The sequence below is a fragment of the Hemitrygon akajei genome, chromosome 17, assembly GCF_048418815.1.
Source record: "Hemitrygon akajei chromosome 17, sHemAka1.3, whole genome shotgun sequence".
Lineage (NCBI taxonomy): Eukaryota > Metazoa > Chordata > Chondrichthyes > Myliobatiformes > Dasyatidae > Hemitrygon > Hemitrygon akajei.
In genome coordinates this window covers 37,605,294-37,627,537 of record NC_133140.1, presented here as the reverse complement: position 1 = coordinate 37,627,537, position 22,244 = coordinate 37,605,294, and the positions used below count along the sequence as shown (strand labels likewise).

The following is a 22,244-nucleotide window of genomic DNA, read 5'->3' as shown; positions in this document are numbered from 1 at the left end:
AAGCCTAGCTGCTCATATATGATGAACCCCATTTCCAAGAAGCAGTCTGGTAACTCTTCAATCCACACTCTCTTGCCGTATGCCCTATTAATGGTGTGGATCCCATTGTAGTCTAACCATCTCCTTCAACTTTTTTTAAAATCTTCTTTTAATAAAACCCAATGTACAATTTTCTTTTATCATTCCCTACTCCACCTTCATGTTAGTTTTAAGTAACATGTAAAAAGACCCCTCAGTCCCTAAGGAACATCAGCATTTCCCAAAACTTCTGATGTGGATCACATTTATTCATTTAGCATTATTGTTGCCCACTTAAGTTTGGCTGTGTCCCTTGGTTCAACTGCATCTTCATCATTACTCAATTCTGCACTTCAGTGAATATTACCAAAAATGAAATACCGGTAATGTGTTTCTTCACCTCAGTTGAATTATTGAAAGATATGGTGAATAGTTGGACTCCAAATGATAATCTAGTTACATCCTGCCAACTTCAGAGCCCTTTCATTCATACTTTGCTTTCTATTAAGCAAGCCTCTATCCACACAACGATGTTACCCATAACTTGAGGGGTTCTCACTTTGTTCACCAGCCTGTGTCGACTTCTCCATGTGTCTGAGAATCCTAATGTATCTACACAACTAGTTATATTCTCTAAGAGTGAAATGCAATTTGCCTTTCATATGTCCTTTGTTATCTCTGTTCAATCATTTTTTATGTCTCTATCACTTCCTTTATTGTAGATACCAATATTTTCCCTACATACCAATATTGGTATGCAAGGCCAAAGGGTCAGTATTTCACTTTTTAAATTGATACGATGAAAATGAAAACACTATAATTAATTTAAATAAGCTATTTTATCCTTATCATTGAGTTCAATGTATCTACACAATATTAATGGAGCACTCGCACCAAAAAGTCCCCTAGCCAGTGTCGTGTTATACACTTTCTACCAGAGAACTACAGAGTTTTGAACATATTCCCTGGCAGATCTGTACAGAATCTTGGCACAAGACTTGCTCATTTTCATTCATGTCCTAGGAAACAATGATCTTTTATGATGATTTTGGAAGGATAAATCAAATCTTTATTTGATACCTTACAATTTCCACACAGTCAGTAACTATCTTCATTACTTATAATATAAAATGAAGAATATCATTAATACCATGAACATGCATACCTTAATATTGACATAATTCCTCCATAATTTCTATTCAAAATAATTGCTGGTTAATTTCTATTAATTGAAATTAACCAGCAATTAAATTGAAACATTGAAACTGATCATTCTTAATAATTGGATAATAGCAGGTTCTCCACATTTCACTCACAATTTGCAGAAATCAAAATAATTTAGAGACCAGGTAAAGGTAGAGTTCTTCAGATGAAAAGCTCAAACAATTCTGACTGTGCAGTAATTGCAATGCTTTATAGTTTTGTGAGTTTATTGGTTGCATCTGTAGCACACATGAGCAAATCAGCAATTTTGCAAGTGTCTACCATGTAGTTCATTAGTTGACTGCTGAGCATGGAAATAATATGACTATATTCCAATTTGTCATGGCACACAATAATTAAACTACTTGTAGGTTCAATTATGATCATTTATTATTACAAGTAAATTTCACTTAATGAGTAACTAGCCATTTGAGAGTTTATGATCACGTGGAAGAATGTCTGTGGCTTTTGGTGCACAATCATTATGTTATAGATGAACTAAACTCAGCCTAATTTTACATGATCATTACTAATGACTGCTTTAAAAGGTGAAGGATTTTTGTTGTAGCACAGAAATGTTGAGGTTTCTTTCAATGAAAACTGAATAATAGACAACTGAAACGCAACCACACTCATTTGTAGCTATTAATGTCCGATCGGTGTTGTTTCCTCTTCATTTTCATGCTTCTGGATATTTATCATTGAGTAAATATTCTACTTCACATCACAGAGCAATGCAACACCCCTCAGGACCCAGTGATCAGGAGGCTGGCTTGTTTTCAAATCAACAGCAGCAATGTAATTCAGATCAGTTCTTATTGGCTTTTTATAGACAGGGCAGGAATACACCCTTACATCTTTAGAATCTGTGGAAGTAAAAAAAATTGCTATTAAAATCTAAGAATTTCAAGGGCTGAATCATGCAGTTAGAAACATCCATGAAATCATTTCTTGAAAAAAATTATCTTCATTCATTTTTAGGCGCAGAGCAACATTGATAAGTCCAGCAATTAGTAAGGTCCCAACAACGTGGTGAAGTCACTTTCTTGAACCACTACAGTCCTAGTGAAGGTCCTCCAATGTTGCTGTTGGGCCTAATTTCTAGGGTTTAGACCCAGTGACTATGAAAGGCAAGTGATAGACTTCCTAGTCAACATGGTAGGTAATTTGGAGGGGAATCTGCCTGTGGTGGTTACAAACACTTGCTCCTATTTGTCCTTCCTGATGGTACAGGTCATGGATTCTGGTGGTGTTACTGGAGTAACCCAGAGAAGTAACTAGGTGATAGAAATGAATGTTGAGGGGAGTTAATGGAGCAGCAATCAAATGAGCTGCTGCTTCCTGAATGGTGTCAAGCTTCAAGTTGTTATCACTGGATTCTTTCAATTGAATGCTGAGTATTTCAAATGTTCCTGATTTGTAAATGACATAAAGGCCTTGGGGTCTCAGAGGATGAGTCATTCGCCACCAGATACCTGGCCTCTGCCTTGCCCTCGAAGCTATAATATTTATGTGCTAGGTCCAGTTGAGTTTCTGGGTAATGGTAATGCCCAGGAAACTTGCAATAGTAATGGCTTTGAATGTCAAGGATGGGTGGTTAGGTTATTGTTGGAGGTAATCATTGCCTGGAACATTTGTTCCAGAACCGTTTCCAGCATTTTCTGTTTTTATTGTGGATTTCCAGCACTTTAAAACATTTGAGAACAAAGTGAATACAAACACGTTATATGTTCCTGATATCACTGTCAAGATTGAGAATTAGATTTAAGTCATTCATTCCATTTACTTTAAAAAAAAAGTTATCTGTGCAGTCTATTTCTATCTTGATTGAACTGACTTACCATGGTGGTTTATAGCAGAGATATGAATTACAGGCAACACTTCAAACAGAACTTTTGGTTTGGATTCTGTCAATCTGTGGTTGCGCCGATCCCATCCAGCACCTTCTAGATGCAGGCCAAAGACATAGACTCCCTCAGAAGGAGATTGTAGAATATCTTCCTTTGATAATCTAGTGACTTCACTGTGAAGCACCACATTATCCAGAGCCCAACCCTTATGAATTCGTGTAACTTCCTGTTATCAGTTAAAAGAAAGTCATTTTAATGTAGCTTAAGGCAATGATGCCCAACCTTTGTAAAAAAAAAATTAGAATGATGCTTCTGTTACAAAATTCAACAAAAACTTCAGTTGACACCAATAAAATTCAATGTTTAAATTGTCTGGGCCAATAGGAACATTATCAGAAGCAGTTTCAGGCACCTTGATGTGACATTGTAAAGTAATATAGTCCTGAAGAAGGGTCTCAGCCCAAAACAATATCGACTGTTTATTCATTTACATAGAGGCTGCCTGACCTGCCGAGTTTCTCAAGCATTTTGTGTGTGTTGCTTTGGATTTCCAGCATCTGCAGGATTTCTTGTGTTAGTAAAATATAATACGTTTGTTGGTTGATGTTTGCACTAAGGTGAAGATTGTTAGCCTTTAACATTCAGTTTGGGTCTTGCTCAGATAGAATGAAAGAGTAAACAAAATGAAAGAATTGATTCAATAGAAGATTAAGATTCCTTAGTTATGAAGAACTGGGTTGAGTGAGCGCAAACATATTACACCCAGGTGGCACAGATGTGAGTGAAATAGAAATTATCATGTGTTCCTTGAGGAAACTATTGGGGGGATTTTTTAAAAAATTTATTCTTTCAAGGAAATTATCAAGCCTGCTTTACCGTAGCCCAATATCAATCTCATTCTTCAGTAAAAGACTCAAGTGCACTTGCCTCAAAGAATAGATTGGCATTTTATAGGATCTTACTGAACGATAAAGCTCATGATCAGCTTGGGCGGTTAATAACAGTCTTGTCTCTGATGCAGGTTGTCCTGCCCAATGTTACTACGCCCAAGCTTTAATTGTGCACAGCACTACCCCTGTAGAAATGATGTAGTCTCCCTCAATGGGTCATAGCAGTACATTTAGCAGAACGGTTTAATAAAAGGTTAGACAAATTAGGGACAAAATTCTATATGAATCATCATCAGCAGCCGTCAATCCCAGGGGATCATAGGTTTGTGCCTCTGGTGGACTGTGTCCTCTCCAGGGCACAAGCCTGGGCGGGAAGATCTGAAGAACTGGCTGTTCCTCATGCAGCCTGTTCCCCTTCTCCACGTCACTGATGTAGTCCAAGGGAAGGGTAAGCTCCGATACAGCTTGGCACCAGTGTCATCATAGATGTTGCCAGAGTGAAGTTGTAAACAACATCAAACTGCCTTAGGGAACCCAGCTCCGGATTTCTTCCTTGGGGTTTACTCCCGAAGCCTTTCCCATGGGTGGGTATGGCCGTAAAGCAGCAGAGGTTAAAATTAAGAGTTTTCGTTCTTCTAGGCAGGTTGCCATCCAAGGCTGACAAGCTCCACCTGCCTGAAGCTACTGGTTTTGAGGTGCCAGTAATCCATCTTTGTCTCTTCTCTTGTCAGTAGAAACAGTTCCACTGGGCCTAGTAGCTATGCCACACATGAAAGCCAAGAATTGGACTTGGTTGTCAGAGGCCATTAGAGACGTATGCCTTTTGGAGCACCTTATAGGTAGTGGGAGCTTATCACCACTACCACTCCTGGCTATGACAATATTATTCATTCAATATGAGTAAATCAGATATAATTCAAGTTGCTTGAGAAAAAAGCTTAATATCACTAATAAAAGTAGAAATGCTTGTTATTAATGCAACTTGAAAAATAAATTAGACTAGCTATAATTTACCAATTTCACAAAAACAATTAGTAAATTATCTTACACTAATGCACTCTGAGGAGGGTGCATTTATCCATATATCATTGCATAATCAGGTTTCTTTTATTTATTTAGAAATACAGCATATTCTGGCCCAATGAGCCACACTGCCCAGCAACCAACAAATTTATCTGTAGCCTAAGCATAGGACAATTTAGAATGAGCAACCTACTAACCAGTACAGTATGACTTTGGACTGTGAGAGGAAACCAGAATGTCCAAATGAAGCCCATGTGCTCACAGGAAGGACAACAAACTTCTTACAGACGGCACCAGAAATGACTCTGACGCCCCAAGCTGTAAGTGTTGCAATAATTGCTATGCTAGCCTATTAAACTTTAATTATAATAAAACAATTGCTGACTATGGTTTATGGTTGAATGAAGCAACATAAAAATAAATTAGCTGTTTAAAAAAAAAAAATGAAAAAAGTAGAGATGACTTCCACATTCTTTTTAGGATGTTCCAAAGTGCTTTCAGCCAATGAAGTTCTTTTGAACTGTGGTCATTGTAGTTATGAGGCATACTTTGCAGAGTGTAAAACTTTGTCAGTCTATCCTGTTCCATAAAACACCCAATAAACTTAATTTAATATGGAAATTGGTAGGGAGTTAAAATCCTGGTACATAAGCATAGGCTTCTGGTAATAAGTTAGTTTTAAAAATATTTATCAAGGCCCTTCAGTGGCAAAACCATTTACAAAATCTGTAAACACGAGGAAATCTGCAGATGCTGGAAATTCAAACAACAGCACACACAAAATGCTGGTGGAACACAGCAGGCCAGGTAGCATCTATAGGGAGAAGCGCTGTCGACGTTTCGGGCCAAGACCCTTCGTCAGGACAAAATCTGTACGCAGTTCCAAATGGATTCAAGCAAACTTAACTCCTGATCAGGATAAAAGCAGTTTCTGGGAGCTCTAGTATGTTACAGTATAAAACCTACATATGTGTACCAGCAGCATTGAAAGAACAGCTATTTATTTATTATTATGACCAATCATCTGGCGTTCACCCCATTTGATTCCCAATCATCTACTACAGGATTGACTTGAGGCAAATGATCTGACCTGTTTCATGGCTGTAAGAAAGCCTTGAGGATTGAAGAAACCTGTCATCCAGAAGCAATTTGGCCTCCCTTCAAATATCCAAGAGTGAAACTGATGATCCCTTTCCAATAATTCGGTGAACCAGAAACCCAGAGTACTTGAGGCCCAAGATGCCTTTGTTCAATTAAAAAGCGAAAAAAAATTGAATACGTGCTCTTCAGATTCAATTTCTTTAAATGAATCAGAACTCTACACCGTATACTGCCAAGATTAATGCACAACAAACATTTATATCAGGATTGTTTTGTATGCTCTTCAGTTCCAGAAATAGTATACTCCTAATTTGTACTATTCCTAAAGTATAAACTCAAATGCATGGATACCTGAATATTTATTCAATCAATTGACATATTTTACCTAAAGGAATTATTTTGACAAAGGTCCTCAGCATGGTCCTAGTAAGAAAGTTCATCAGAACACCAGAATATTACCTTTGTTTTTGTAGTAGAATTTGTGTTTCCCATATACCATTCGTACATTAATATATGAAAAGTAGAAGAATGTGAGGTCTTGTTTGGATCCCTTTTGTTAAAATCCTTCAGTCAGTGGATCACACAAAAATGTGCATTAAAAGCACAGCAAGAGAGTCTGCTACAAATTAGCTGTATAAAATAATTGGAGACAAGAGAATGCAGATGTGGGAGTCTCAAGCAACATTATGCTGGAGGAACTCAGCAGATCGAACAGCATCTGTGGGGTAGAGGAAATTTCCAATTTTGGGGTCAAAATTTTTCATTGGGACAGAGTAGAAAGGAGAGTTAACCAGTATAACAAGAAGGACAATGGTGGGAGAGAAACCTGAGTTGATTGGTAGACCAAGGAGGGGATGAAGAATGATGGGCAAGTTGAATAAGGTAGGAAAGGATTAAGAAGTGATGACAAAACAAAAACCAGATGGGGGAGAGGTGGGGGTGAACAGTGTGTTCTGGGGGTGTGGTGGGAAAGGAAACAAATAGAAGCACTGGAGGAGATCAGGAGAGAGAGGAAAAAGTAAAATACACAGGAGGGGAGGGTTACCTAAAATTTATCATCTTGATGTTCATGCCCCATTGAGTTGTAGGCTCCCTAGGAGGAAACTTGAAGTGTTGTTCCCTTAGTTTGCATTGTAAAGGCCAAGGTTGTTCCAAGGCTCTGGAAGACTGATGTCCAATCTGCACTTGGTGTCACCAAATTCAGTAGATGGGGTTGGAGGAGGTACATGTGTTTAAACCCCTGGCTGATGGTGAGGGAGGAGGTGCAGGAACAAGTGTTACATTTCCTGCAGTTGCAAGGGAAAGAGCCCAGGATCAGGAAGGGATGGATGGGGAGGGATGAGCAAACCAGGAAACCACTGAGGGAATGGTCTTTGCAGGAGGTGGGAAATGGTGGGGATTAAAAGTGGCTAGTGTTTGGATCTTTTTGCTGTGATGAAGTGACAAAGGGGGATGTACTGGATGTGGAGCCTGGTGGGGTGGAGGACCTCTGCAGAGGTCCCAGTCCCTGCTGAGAACGGAATACAAATCAGCTGCAGACACGGCTGTAGAAATGGCAGATGGAGCCATACAGGGATAGTATACTGTTAATGGCAAGTTGGGTATGCTTTTAAGGTGAGGGGGCTACGTTCAAGGGAGAGGTATGAAACAAGGTTATTTTCACACGGGGTGGTAAGTGTCTGGAATACACTGCCAGTGGTGGTGGCAAATTATGACAGAGGCATTCAGAAGGGTTTAGATAGGCATATAAATGTGCAGGAAATGCAAGGACAGATTGTGTGGGCAGAAGGGATTAGTTTAGTGGACATTTATTTATTAATTTCATTAGTTCAGTATAACGTGTATGGATTTCAGCAAGGCATTTGACAAGGTACTCCATGCACCAGTGTCATCATAGATGTTTACTGAGAAATTAAGGAGGCATGGGAACCAAGGGAATCCTTTGTGGATCCAGAACTGGCTTGCCCACAGAAGGCAGAGTGGTTGTAGACGGGTCATATTCTGCATGGAGGTCGGTGACCAGTGGTGTGCCTAAGGGATCTGTTCTGGGTCCCCTACTCTTCGTGATTCTTATAAATGACCTGGATGAGGAAGTGAAGGGATGGGTTAGTAAATTTGCTGATGACACAAAGGTTGGAGGTGTGGTGGATAGTGTGGAGGGCTGTTAGAGGTTATAGCAGGACATTGATAGGATGTAATACTGGGCTGAGAAGTGGCATAGGACTTAAAGCTGCTACGCAGTTTGACTCTGTGGTTAAGAAGGCATACGGTGCATTGGCCTTCATCAATTCATGGGATTGTGTTTATGAGGTAATGTTGCAGCTATATAGGACCCTGGTCAGACCCCACTTGGAGTACTGTACTCAGTTCTGGTCGCCTCACTACAGGAAGGATGTGGAAACCATAGAAAGGGTGCAGAGGTGATTTACAAGGATGTTGCCTGGATTGGGGAGCAGGCCTTATGAGAATAGGTTGAGTGAACTTGGCCTTTTTTCCTTGGAGCGACAGAGGATGAGAGGTGATCTGATAGAGGTGTACAAGATGATGAGAGGCCTTGATCATGTGGATAGTCAGAGGCTTTTTCCCAGGGCTGAAATGGCTAGCACAAGAGAGCACAGTTTTATGGAAGTAGGTACAGAGGAGATGACAGGGGTAAGTTGTTTTTTTTTTATGCAGAAAGTGGTGAGTGCATGGAATGGGCTGCTGGCAACAGTGTTGGAGGCGGATACGGTAGGTTATTTAAAGAGATTCCTGGACAGGTACATGGAACTCAAAAACTAGAGGGCTATGGGTAACCCTAGGTAATTTCTAAGGTAAGGACATGTTCAGCACAGCTTTGTGGGCCAAAGGGCCTCTATTGTGCTGTAGGTTTTCTATATTTCTATTAACACAGGACCTGTTCTTGTGCTGTATTGTTCTATGTTCTAACTCTATCCCTCCCCTTGCCCACCTGGATCAACCAACCCATTACCCCTCATCTTTTCTCAATCCAATGATCACCTCCGGCTCCTGATTCACTTCACTCACTTGTTTATATAAAGGCTATCTCTCCTGTGTTATAACTCCTCCTATGCTTCCAGAGATGCTGCTTGACCCACTGAGCTCCTCCCGCAGACTGTTGTATAAAATACGTTGTCAGTTGAAAGCATGAGAAACAGATATAAGCATTGAGATTAACCTTGCCAAAATAATTAATGAACATTTCTTTACATCGGCATATCCAAAATAAACTTGTTGGTCACAGAAATGTTTGAAGAAAGGGACAACATATCCCCCATTTACCTTGCTTCTCAGATTGGTTGCTGATTGATCTGCTAAATTTCCCTCTCAACTCCCTAATCAATAAAACTGTACATCTCAAGCCTCTTTGATCGTTTTGTAAGGTGAGTTATTTCCTAACGTACAGTGTTTAAATATACACTTACTCACTCATACACACTATGCATTGTGAAATCAGTCTCACTTTTTGATTACACATATTTCATCTTTTATGCAACAATAGACACAGTATTACTACAGCTAACTTTCATCAACCACTTTTATAAAAGCATTAACACCCAAACTTTAATCACTGCCATAAATAATATAGTTAATAACTCAGTTATGACTTTACCTTGTCACAGTATGTTGATGAATTAGTACACCGCATCAAGTAATAGATAAGATGTGGACTTGAACTTGCAATCTACAGATCATTTCACCAAATTTTTCATGAATAGCAATTAACATAGATGAAAGCATTGGCCAGGACAAAAAGATTATGTTGAAGAACTAACTGATCTTTTATAATTGCAAACATAATGCAAGAATAACACAAAAAAGTGTGTTTAATTATAAAGTTTTTTTATCTTACCTTTAGCCACCTAACTGGTACATGGGCATCATGCATGCAGTCTAGTGCATCTTGCAAGTTTTCACTCATAATAATTGTACCATCAATGGCCAGTTTCAGATCCATTAATGTGCTGCGCACCAACAAAATGACTTTCTGCATTCGATCAATTTCCTGATGAAGGAAGATGTTCATTGGCTGAAAAGCACCCATCTTTGCCAGCCTGTTTTTGACCTGAGTAAGAAAAGGGAAGCTGAAATATCAAGTAAAGAGCAGTGGAAAAAATGCAAATGAGAAATACTGCAAAAAAATTTTACTCATTTCTGTATCTCAGAAACATTTAAGGGTGTCTATTAGAAACCTATCATATAACAAATCATTACAAATTGTAGACACACAGTATAACAGAACAATGTAACAGCCAAAAGCCTCAAACCAGCTTTATTTAGTAATGGTGGCTGAAGGAGATATGTTCACCATTCTGGATGCTGGATATATTAAACATAAAGACTGCAGACTTTAGAAATCTGAAATAAAAACAGAATTTGCATTGTTTTATTATTTCACTCTATCAAAGAAATTCCCTTTGTTACTCACACAAAATGCTGGAGAAACTCAGCAGGACGACCAAAGGGTCTTGGCCTGAAACGTTGGCTGTATTTTTTTCCATTGATGCTGCCTGGCCTGCTGAGTTCCTCCAGCATTTTGCGTGTGTTGCTTGGATTTACAGCATCTACAATTTTTTTCTTGTTTATGATTCAATTCCCTTTGTTTCACCCTTCACCTTCTTTCACCATCTCAGCTGCCTAGACTAACATGTTCACCAACACAAGAGATTCTGCAGATGCTGAAAATCTTGAGCAACTCACACAAAATGGGGGAAAAACTCAGCAAGACAGGCAGCTTCATGGAGGGTCGATATTTTGGGCCAAGACCTTTAATCAGGACTGGAAAGGAATGGGAAAGAAGCTTTTTCTGTTCTAATGAAGGAGCTCAGACTGTAAACATTAACTGTTTCTCTATCCACAGATGCTGTACAATCTCATGAGTTTTTCCATTTGTATTTTTATTCAGGTGATAAGCTCCTTGATGTTTTACAAACACTGCCAATAACTAACGGATAAACACAAATGAAGATGTGGCATCCATTATATTAGACAGCCAGGCTGTAAAATATGGTGGAAATCTGAATTAGCTTTAATCCAGACTTGGGGCCCCATCAGGGAAGAGCCAGAGGAGCCTAAAGACCCACACTCAACATTTTAGAAACAGTTTCCGCCCCTTTGCTGTCAGATTTCTGAATGGCCCATGAACACTGCCTCATTATTTTGCACTACTTTTCTGATAACTTACTATTTTTTATTGTGACATAGAATTTTTTTGTGTGTATTGCACTGTACTGCTGCTGCAAAATAACAAATTTCATGACATACATTAGTGACAATGTAACTGGATTCTGAAACTGGGAAAATTTTCCACCATCCCTGTATCTACAATTGATGGCTTCCACACTGGTCTTGAAAACATCAACACTTTCAGAATATCCATCATCATTTTTGTGCTAGTTCATGTCCTGTAAAAATGATGCTTTATAGTCATATTGAAAGAATTTACTTGGACTGATATATGCCAGTAACACCAGACCACGAAAGCTTTGGCTCAGACAAGCAGGCCAAATGACTTCCTTTTAAAACATAGCTAACACACTTAACCCTCAGCCATAAATCTTATACAGAAGGTTACAGGGGTTTAGTAGAAAAATAGAAACTACGGAAAGTGAATTAACTATTTTGTCCTTTTCTGAAAGGAGGACAAAATGTTATAGATGCTGAGGCTAGTTTATTTTTCTAACCATTATTTTGTTAATGACTTTGGCTAATTTAAAATTGAAAAGTTATTTTCTCAAGTACTCAGCATTTCCTGAAAAACACCCAATGTTTGGAGGATAATGTCCTTTAACAAGCTGCAATTCCAGTATATACAAAACTAGGATCATAATTAAACACAAAGTATGAACAGAAACCCAAAATTACAACTCTTGTGTTAAATATTGTTGTACTGATAACTGAAAGGGAAATGTATTTGTTTCAGAATTGATATTATGAATTCTGAGCAGATTACTTGTTATCATACTGAAAAGCAGGAATAAGGTTACTGAATATGAACATACTTATTTATGCTATTGTACTTGTTAAGTAATCAGACTCCACAAATGACATAATGTATGTACAATGTTTTCAAGCTGAATCTTCTGAATTCCTGATCTGCACATATTTATGTTGGATAAAATTTCAGTTAGTCCCTAATCATAAAAAATCCCCAAGATTATCACTTTGAACAGAGTGAATGAAGATTACCCATGCCACTTACTTCATAAGCTATGTAATTAGGGGGTAATTTCATCAACATGTCATTAGCTATATGCAAAACGATAGTCTCCCGTGTTTCTCCTTCCCCTGATGAGCTGTCCTTTGGCTGGATGTTAAGAATTGTATCCAGGACATCTTGGGCAAGTTTGCTTTGATAAGTGATATCAGCATTCGGGTGAAGGCCAAAGACCTCTGGTGTGTCATACGATGGTAGATTCTAGTAAGACACAAAACACGTTTAACCTACAGGCAGAATTTCCAGCTTATTTATATTTTTTTTTGGTCAGAGGTTAGACTGAGAATTTCTGCAGGTAGATCAAATGACAACATCACAACTTTGTTGTAAGTGCCATGCTGGTGAATGAGCACACATGGGTATTTGTAGATAAATGTGCCATTTCTGAGAGCTTCATCAAAGGAGGGGGTGATAAAAATTCTCTAGGCTGTAACTGACAGGTTTCTAAGTATCAAGGATGATGGTTCTTCAGCAGGTGAATAGAATTGGTGTATGCCATGACTTGTTTAAATGGTGAAACAGGGTCAACGGATGGAGAGACTTTGTTATTTTAATTTAAAATCAATCATGTGCACCATTTTTTTCAGAATTTATTCATTGTATCTATAAAATCAAATTAATTTTTTATTGGTTCCTAATGAGGCATAGCAAAATGTCTGTTGAAAAACCTAGTATCTAAAATGAGGGGGCATAATTATAAAATAAAGAGTTGATTAATTAAAAATAAGATACATAAGAAGTTCTTTCTTGCAGAGGGTGCTGAATTTCTGGAACTCTCCATCACAGAGAGTTGTGGAAGATAGAGCATTGGAAGAATTTTAAAAGGAAGCAGGAACTTTGGCAGATTAAGGTCTATGCAGATGGCACGAAAGAGTAGTTAAAGCCCGTGACAAATCAGCCATGATCACATAGAATGGCAGAGGGGTCTGGTGGCCTCCTCCTGCTCATATCAGATCTGGCACACTTTGCCCTTTATAAGGAAAATGGAAGCATACCCACATTTAGCCAACATGAAATTTTACTACTTAAAAATATTATTCTATACAAATTAATTTATTTCTTAAAGAACTGAAAGGTACAGAAAATCATATAACATAGTACATATATTACCTGTTAAATATACATAAAGCAAACCTGAATGTGGTGTATATATTGTTCTGGTGTAGTGCAGTTCGGGATGGTGTAACCCTTGTAAAAGCAGAAATTTGGTTTGAACATATTTTCGTTGAACCACACTTTAGCAAGTGTGTTTAAAAGTCGCTTATCATAATCATCTGTGACACGTCCTCCATACTGGATCTCTCCAATCATGTAGTGAACTGTATTCCATGATACACCCTATTGAACAGCGAAAAGTTTTTCCAAGGTGAGTACATAATCTTCCAATTAATCCCCCAAAGCCAGGTGGCAAAAACTGGAGATAACAGGGGGATGAAAAATGCTTTTGGAACAACATGGTTACAGAAATGAAATGTTGGTAAGTAATGGTACACAATGCAAATACAACTTATACTGACATGCTGTGTTAGAAAATAGCATGGAAGAATAGAACACCACAGAAATTCCCAAAAGTAGAGTCATGGAGTCATACAGCACAGAAAAATGTCCACCTACTCTAATCCCATTTACCTACATTCGGTCTGTAAACTCCCTGCCTTGGCAATTCAAGTAGTGGCCTAGATACTGGCTTCTTCAATGCTGTGCAAGTATCTCCCTTCACCACCTCTTCAGCCAATATATTCCTGAATCTAAACATCTTCCATGTGAAAAAACAAATTCCCCTCAGTCTTCTTCTAAACCTCCTTGCTCTCACTTGAAACACAAGTCCTCATCTTAAACACTCCCATCAAGGGTTCTTCTCCCTCCTCCACTAAGCAGTTCCTTAAAACCTACAACTCTGACCAAGGTTTTAGTTATATGCCTTAACAGCTCCCTATATGACTTAGTGTCTAGTTTTGTTCTATAAAGTACCCTAGAGTGCCTAATACATTGAACACACTATATAACCAGACCTTATTGTGGCTGCAAACCTTAGTTTAAAACCCTACACTCTAATTGATATATTTTGATTGAATCACACTACAAATATTAGTGCTTTCCCATGGTAACATGCTATGAATTTTTAAGCAGACATTAATTTTAAGTTATGATTTTATAAACCTGTCCTATTTTTCCTTGGTGAGTAAGATTAAGGGGAATCACAAGACATGTTACACATGCTCTAAAAATTAAAGGGTAGCCAGGGAGTGGGTTGGGCCATTCAAAGGTAGAGAACAGAATTTATGCTTGTGGTTGAGGAAGTGAGCAAGATACTAAAATGTATATTTTCACCAAGGAGTCATGGAGGATAATGGGTAGAGAGAGGGATATGCTGATATTTTAAGGCATGTTGATATCAGGGAGGCAAGAGAGGAAATTGCGGGGACTTTGACAGAGATCTTTGTATCCTCTTTAGTCACAGGTGAGGTCCCAGAGGAATGGTGAATAGGCAAAGTTGTTCCTTTCTTAAAGGGCACAAAAACAAATTAGGAAATTATAGGCCATTAAGCCTTGCATATCAGTAGTTTGTGTAAATTTGTGAAGCAGATTCGAAGGGATAGGATTTTCTCAAATCTGGACTGATAATGAATAGTCAGATAGTTTTGTGTTGGGGAGATCACGTCTGAAAAACTAGATGGAGTTTTTGAGGAGGTGATAAAGATGACTGACAAGGGTGGAGCAGTGGAAGTTGACCACACGGATTTCAGTAAAGCATTCAACAAGGTCCCTTGTGACAGGCTAATCCAGAAGATTAAGGCATATGAGTTCCACAGAGACTTGGCAGACTGGATTCAAAACTGGTTTGACCATACAGGACCAAGGGTGGTGATGGAGGGTGCTTTCTGACTAGAGGTTTGTGACCAGTGGTGTTCCTTAAGGATTAGTGCAGGGATTTTTATAGACACATATATAAATATGATGATTTGGATAAAAATGTAGTTGTGCTGATGAACGGAAATATTGACAGAGTTATAGAAAGTAAGGATGGTTGTCTAAGCTTACAACAGGCTATAGATCAACTTTCAAGGAAAGTAAGGAAATGACAGATGGAATTAATTCAGTGTTGCACATTGGAAGTTCAAATCTAAGAGGAAGGCATACAGTAAATGGCAGGGTCCTTAGGAAGACTGATGTACAGGGGGATCTTGGGATGCAATTCCATAGCTCTCTGAAAATGGCAACACAAATGGACAGAGTGGTTAATAAGATGTATTGCATATTTGCCTTTAATGGTTAGGCAATTTCTAGGTGCAATTATAAAACATTGGTTAGGCCACATTCAGAGCATTTTGTGCAGTTTTGGTCACTGCATTACAAGGCTTTGGAGAGGTTCACAAGAATGTTGCTTGGATTGGAGTGAATTACCGGTAGATATAAATTAGAAAGGTTGAACGAACTTGCAGCTTTCTGTTGAGTGTCAGAAACAAAGCAGAGCAGAGTCCTGATACAAGTATATAAAGTTGTGAGAGGCAATGGTGGAGTATATAGTCTTTTCCCCATGGTGGAAATGTCAGATACTAGAGGGCATAGAGTTAAGGAGTGGGGGAGAAAGTTTAAAGGTCATTTGTGAAGCAGTGGTAGGTGTCTGAAATGCACTACCGGGGAGATGATACGATAGCAACATCTTAGAGACATTTAGACAGACACACAAACAGGCAGGAGATAGGGGCATACAAACCATGTTCAGGCAAATGTGATTGGTTTAAATTGGCATTACGTTTAGCACAGACATTGTGGGCTGAAAGGCCTGTTCTTATGCTATACTGTTCTGCGTTCTGCATTCTAGAACACAACTGCATCACAGCTCAATAACTAATCACCAGCAAGTATGGGGTTGGGTTTAGATGATCAGAAATGAGAACCAATTATTTGCCCAAGCAACAACCATGAATTTATGAACACTGGCAAAGCTTTGATTCAAAATTATGAAAGTCAATGTCAGAAAATCAACTTTGTGACAGTGCCTTGTACCTTTTTTCCATCCAGATCATCAAGGTGGTTTTGCAGAAACTGGTTTGTGGCATTTAAATCAGCTTGATTGAACTCGTAAGGGATATTCCACCCAAGAGGTCCAAACTTGCGTCTTTCTTGCACAGTGGAATGAAGGAAAGCTACTGCATATAGCATGAATTTCCAGTGCAACATGTTGCTGACCTCTAGCTGGTCTTGCGTGATACCTTAAAAATAATAAAACTAAAAATGCATTGATGTTCCCTTGACGATCCTCATAGTAGGTAGAACAGGAAAGGGGATATCATAATATAAAGTCCTTATTATATTGCTACTAAAGTGCAGCTCTATGTGTTATTTGTCTGTATCTTTAAGTTTATAGTGTTTAATTGAAATAAATGACGTCTATCCATGGTCAATTAGTGACTGATTCATCTTAGCTATATCCTTTATCCAGGGGTCATTTGAGTAGGACTACTTTCTCAGTGATCAAAGGGAACAAAAGATGGGTAGTCATTCTGGACAACTTTAAAATAGTTTTATAATAGCCTTGTTGCTGTAAAAATGTTTGAAGCTTGAAGCATTTTGTATTTTAGCATGCTTCCTATGGTATTAACCATAGCAAGTGTTAACAAAATTACATCTAATTACAATAATGTATCAGCATTTTTTATTTTATGTAATCTAATTACAATGGCAAGGGAAACTTTATTTTGAAGGAGGTTTGCCGATACTTTCATACAAGTTTCCATTTTAGGGAAGATCTAGAAGTGTCTTGTAAATATTAGTAAAGAAAGTGAGGAGAGATTCTGGGAACACAGAAGGAAGTCCAGAGATCTGGAAATACTAGGCAAGAATGATCCAAAGAACCCAGGATGATTGCATGTGCAGTTTAGATTCACAGAGGATTGTGAGGATGGCCTGGTATCTGGGAGTTGGAAGAAGCAAGACATGAAATTGGAATTGTTTAATGGATATTGGAAATATTTGGCATATTTATGTCTGGAAGTTAAAGCAATAAGTTGAATAATTTTGTGAGGATTGATCCTAAAGTGAATGGCACTAAAATTGGCTGCTTTTGAAACATAAACCTTCAGTCTGTCACATTTTTGCTCTTGAGAATTTACCTAATTATTCTGCAGCTCTTGTTTCACTGGCAGACATTCTCACAGAGCAGTTTCCCTATGACAAATGGTTATCATGGTAACAGCTATCACAAAAGAAAGATGAAAACAAAGAACAAAAAAAATGAGGCTGTGTGCACACAAATAAAGTTTTTAAAACACACCATACATAGAAAAAGTTAATTTCAGTTGCAAGGTTTTGGCATGAAGTTAGTTATTCAATAACATCTTTACTTGTCACATTCTTTTTTTAATATGTTCTTGGTAAATAAAGCATGTGCTATCAAAAGAAAACGGAAGCCCCAGTCACATCTGGTATCTGTCATTCTATATGGTTCATGTCAAACCAATATGGTTAATGCCTGGCTGCTCGCTAATGCAGCCCAGCAAGCTATAAGGTTTTTTCCTTCTGGAAATGTAGATTAAAAAATTGTCACGTTTGATAGTAACTTCCACTTAACAGGAATATTACTTTACTTTTCAACATTATCAGGCCCATCGTAGTCTTCAGCTCTAAAATAAATGCCATAAATCTACACATATAAACAGACTGTTGATTAGCCATACTGTTGAGATCAGACTATTTCTGCTCATTTTATATCTCCATATGTCCTTCCAGATGGGAAGGAGGGAGGTTTGAAAATTCTCCATGCCTGCTGTCAAGTGTGGTGATCCGAGCCAATATAATACATGCTGAGAGATAATGCAATATGAATATTAGTGAGATTGGAAATTAAGTCCCTTGTGTGAGGATCCTTAAAGTTATGGCCAGAAGCCTTGAACTGAATTTAATGCTTGATTGAATACCCAATCATAATTTGACCGTAACTATAGCTGAAAACCTTTTTCTCACAGCACAGATAAACACAATGGGCCAGCTTGTAAGTGATAGTTAAGTGCAGGTAGTTCCAAGCTCCTGGGAGTGCGCATCTCTCACTATCTCTCATGATCCCAGAGCACATTCTACACAATCAGAAAAGCTCACCTAAGCTTCTACTTTCTGAGGAGGCTGAAGAGAGCTGGATTGCACATCTACCGTATACTTGCATTATTCTATAGATGCACAGTAGAGAGCATCCTAACAGGCTGCATCACTGCATGGTATGGAAAATGCACTGCAGCGGACAGGAAGGCTCTACAATGGGAAGATTAAACTGCCCAATGCATCACTGGCACCAGCCTACCTGCCATCAAGGATATATATATACAGAAAGGTGTCAGAAAAGGGCCAGTAACATCATGAAGGATACCTGGTCCTAGTCATGGACTACTTATTTCACTCCCATCAGGGAGGAAGCTACCAGGACCACCAGACTCAAAAACAGTTACTTTCCCCGAGCAGTAAAACTGATCAACACCTCCATACCCCCAGCAACCACAACTATATCATTTTCTGTCAGTCACCTCATGTATAGACTCTCCTGTGCCTAGCGTCACTTTATGGACATACAATCAATTTATGAATAAGCTTATGTATTTATATTTATTATGTTTTTAATATTATTATTGTTCTTTTACGTATTGTGTGTGTGTTTTTATGCTGCATTAAAGCCGGAGTAACAATTATTTTGTTCTCCTTTACAATTGTGTGCTGACATTAAACGATCTTGAATCTTGAATTTCCACCCTTAATTACTATTCACAAAGCAATTTTCAAGGTCGCTCAGTGACCAGGGTAAAACCAGAAACAGTAATTACAAAGATCAAGCCAGGTTTTAGCAAAGGATACAAAGATGCCAAAATATTAATATGTTAATACTTGAGTACATTATCTTTATTTTTGGTGGAGGTGCAAGGAGATTTACAAGCAACAACGGAAAATGTAGCAATAATGACTAGCGAAGGGTAGTGAGAACAGCAGTGAAAGGAAATGGAGAAATGACTTTCAGAATAAGTAGGCAGGTGTAAATGAGGAGAAACATATTTACATTTATCAACTGCCTTTGGATATTACTCTTTTTAATTTCCATATAATGACCATGAAGTCTATTAGTTAATGAGAAATCTTTTCACCATCTTGATATGAAATTAAGTTTAACTATTTGATCCTAATATTAAATATTCTTCCTCTGTTAATTTATTCTGAAAGCCCTGTAGATAAATTCCTATCATATTCCATTCTAAGTATTTTATTTCAAATGTGAAAGGCAATGACGGGATTAGTGAATACTGTACTAGATTGTAAACTTGCAGGTCAAATTCCAATTATTTACAATTCATCCTCTACAAATAATTCACTTGACCACTTTTAATTTAAAAGGACTGCCAGTGTAATTGTTGTTATTTCTTGGATTAACAAAAGATTATTTTAAGCATTTAAATGTGAAAGTTTCTGTGCCTGAAATTTGGAAGATATATTTGGGATCTCTTGGCTCTCCAGACGCGATGAAAACATCTGACTGAATAATTAAAGAGGAGAAGACAAGAAGCCAATTAAAAAGTTCTTCAGTCTTAATCTGTTTCCAGTCTTCATCTGCTTGCAGTCACATGACATAACTAAATTGTACAATTGCTACTGTGCTAATCTAGTAACTGACTTTTCTACCTGAATAAGTGCGTTTCAATCCAGCTTTTAATCCCTGAGGTGGTTCATTGGTAAACTTTATCGACATTTGCAGTAGAGTAATAGGAAAGTGCTTATGGACCTCAGTAGTTATCCAAAGTCGGAATGAGTCCTGAACAGTCTCAGTTTCTGTAATTGTATCCATCAATTCGTCCATGAAATCCAGTCCTAGGTGGCAGTTTTGCAGTAAAGCCCAACCTCCCTTAGAAGGAATCACAAAGGCAATTAACTTCATTGCATTTGATTTTTTTTAAAAACACAATAAAAATAATACTTAGTTACAGCTGTGAACAGATAATAATGTACTCTTCATGTGTTAATCTTTTACATTGATATTTTTCCTGGTTTTTGCACTTCCCTTGGTAGAGTGCCAAGTCTCTACCCATCAACTCTCATCACTGAGCTGTTAGCTCCAGGAGCTCATCCAATAAGAGACTGGAAATATACCCAATTCTCAGTGGTATCTAATGTTGAAGTTTCAATATGCCTTGGAACTACAAACATAGTTTCTACGACTATTTAAATCTCTGGTACTTTAACGAGGAGGAAGAAGAAGAAGAAGAGGAGAAAAATAGCCCTTAACTCGGCAGTGGAGTTATCGGGGCACCGACTTTTACGGTGTTTCCATAGCAAGTTAATCTTGTTTTTATGAGGCCAAGTTGCTACATCAACGCTCAACCTGATTTGGATTCGAACTCAGGAACCTTCGCTCCGGAGTCTGAAGCTGATATTATTGTGCCGCCAAGCAGGACATTTAATGAGGAGGTTTGTACATAACTTAATGATTGATATTCTTCTTACATTTGATATGGCCTGCTGCAGCAACCTGCGTGCATGTGTCTCTTGGCCCTGGCCCATGGACACACTTCGAGTCTCAATTTTCAATCTCTTTCCAAGAGCAATGATGCGGTCTGTAGGATCAGATCCCATGGAGAGGAAACAAATGAGAGGGGTCCTAGGGTCAGATTCCTCCCAGCTCTTTTCAAGGTCCAAGTTGACACTTTCCATATACCTCTTTCCCATAGAGTCGGTGATATATTTATGAGCCTGTATGTAAATAAAAGAATGATTGATGATTTTTATTTTAAAAGGCAAGTATTTTGTATCCATTTTGTGGATTTATCTAGTGAGTGGCCAAGAATTCAATACAAATGAAAATATTTCTGCAGTTTCACTGTGCCTGAATACAAGTGTAATGGAGTCTATGGAAAACATCGCTATCAGACTGTCAGCTTTCTATTAGTCCAGGGATTCCCAATCTATTTTATGGCAATGAGCCTTACCATTAACCAAGGGATCTGTGGACTCCAGGTTGGGATCCCATTAGTCCAATGGAAAAATGCCTCAAAGGACAGTGTACCATAAAGAGAGTCAAGTCACTCTCTGTAAAGAGCTAAGAGTATTTCCAGAATTAAATGATCGTGGTCAAGAGGCTTGAGGTTATTGATTTTAAAACACAGCTACATACAGTATCATCAATTGTCATCACCTTGGATGAGTTTGTAGCATATTCACCTTGCCTCTGGTCAGTCGGTTGAGATTCAAGCCACTTTTCAAATAAACTGTGCAACACAACCATGGAAGATTATCAGAAACAATTATATTCTCAATACTTATTTCACTTACCAGATGTTTTCTGGTAAGAAATGAAACAAATATTTAAAAAATCTTAAGCAATATGCACAAAATGCTGGAGGAACTCAGCAGGTCAGGCAGCATCCATGGAAATGAACAAAGATTCAGACCGAGATCCTTCTTCAGGATTGAGAAGGGGGAAGATGCCAGAATAAAAAAAGTGGGGGGAATGGGAAGGAGGATAATTAGAAGGTGATAGGTGAAGCCAGGTGGGTGGGAAAGGTAAAAGGCTGGATAGGAAGGAATCTGATAGGAGAGGAGAGTGGACCATGGGCGAAAGGGAAGGAGGAGGGCACTGGGGAGGTGATGGGCAGGTGAAAAGAGGTAAGAGGCCAGAGTGGGGAATAGAAGAAGAGGGGAGGGTGCCATTAAGTTGTAGACTACCCAGATGGAATATAAGGTGTTGGTCCTCCATGGTGAGTGTTGCCTCATTATGGCACAAGAGGAAGCCACGGACTGGCATGTCAGATCAGGAATGGGAATCAGAATTAAAATGTTTGGCCACCAGGAAGTTCCACTCATGGTGGATGAAGTGGAGGTGGTCAACAAAGCGGTCCCCCAATTTACAACAGTTCTCACCAATGTAGAGGAGGCCACATCAAAAACACAGGATTACAATAGACGATCCCA

The 22,244-nt window shown here is 38.5% G+C and overlaps 1 protein-coding gene across 1 annotated transcript in view; it reads right to left on the bottom strand.

Annotated features, from left to right (window-relative positions):
- Positions 1-1,570: 1,570 nt before the first annotated feature.
- LOC140740481 (dynein axonemal heavy chain 5-like) overlaps positions 1,571-22,244 on the bottom strand; it is a 189,958-nt gene continuing 169,284 nt past the window's right edge. Inside the window, exons 72-80 of the mRNA XM_073069662.1 lie at positions 20,781-21,026; positions 19,962-20,181; positions 16,314-16,519; positions 13,437-13,640; positions 12,288-12,503; positions 9,939-10,151; positions 6,075-6,227; positions 3,063-3,297; positions 1,571-2,087 (exon numbers count right to left, since the gene is read on the bottom strand). Coding sequence (XP_072925763.1) covers positions 1,936-2,087; positions 3,063-3,297; positions 6,075-6,227; positions 9,939-10,151; positions 12,288-12,503; positions 13,437-13,640; positions 16,314-16,519; positions 19,962-20,181; positions 20,781-21,026 — 1,845 coding nt within the window. The 3' untranslated portion in view covers positions 1,571-1,935. The remainder of the gene's footprint in view (positions 2,088-3,062; positions 3,298-6,074; positions 6,228-9,938; positions 10,152-12,287; positions 12,504-13,436; positions 13,641-16,313; positions 16,520-19,961; positions 20,182-20,780; positions 21,027-22,244) is intronic.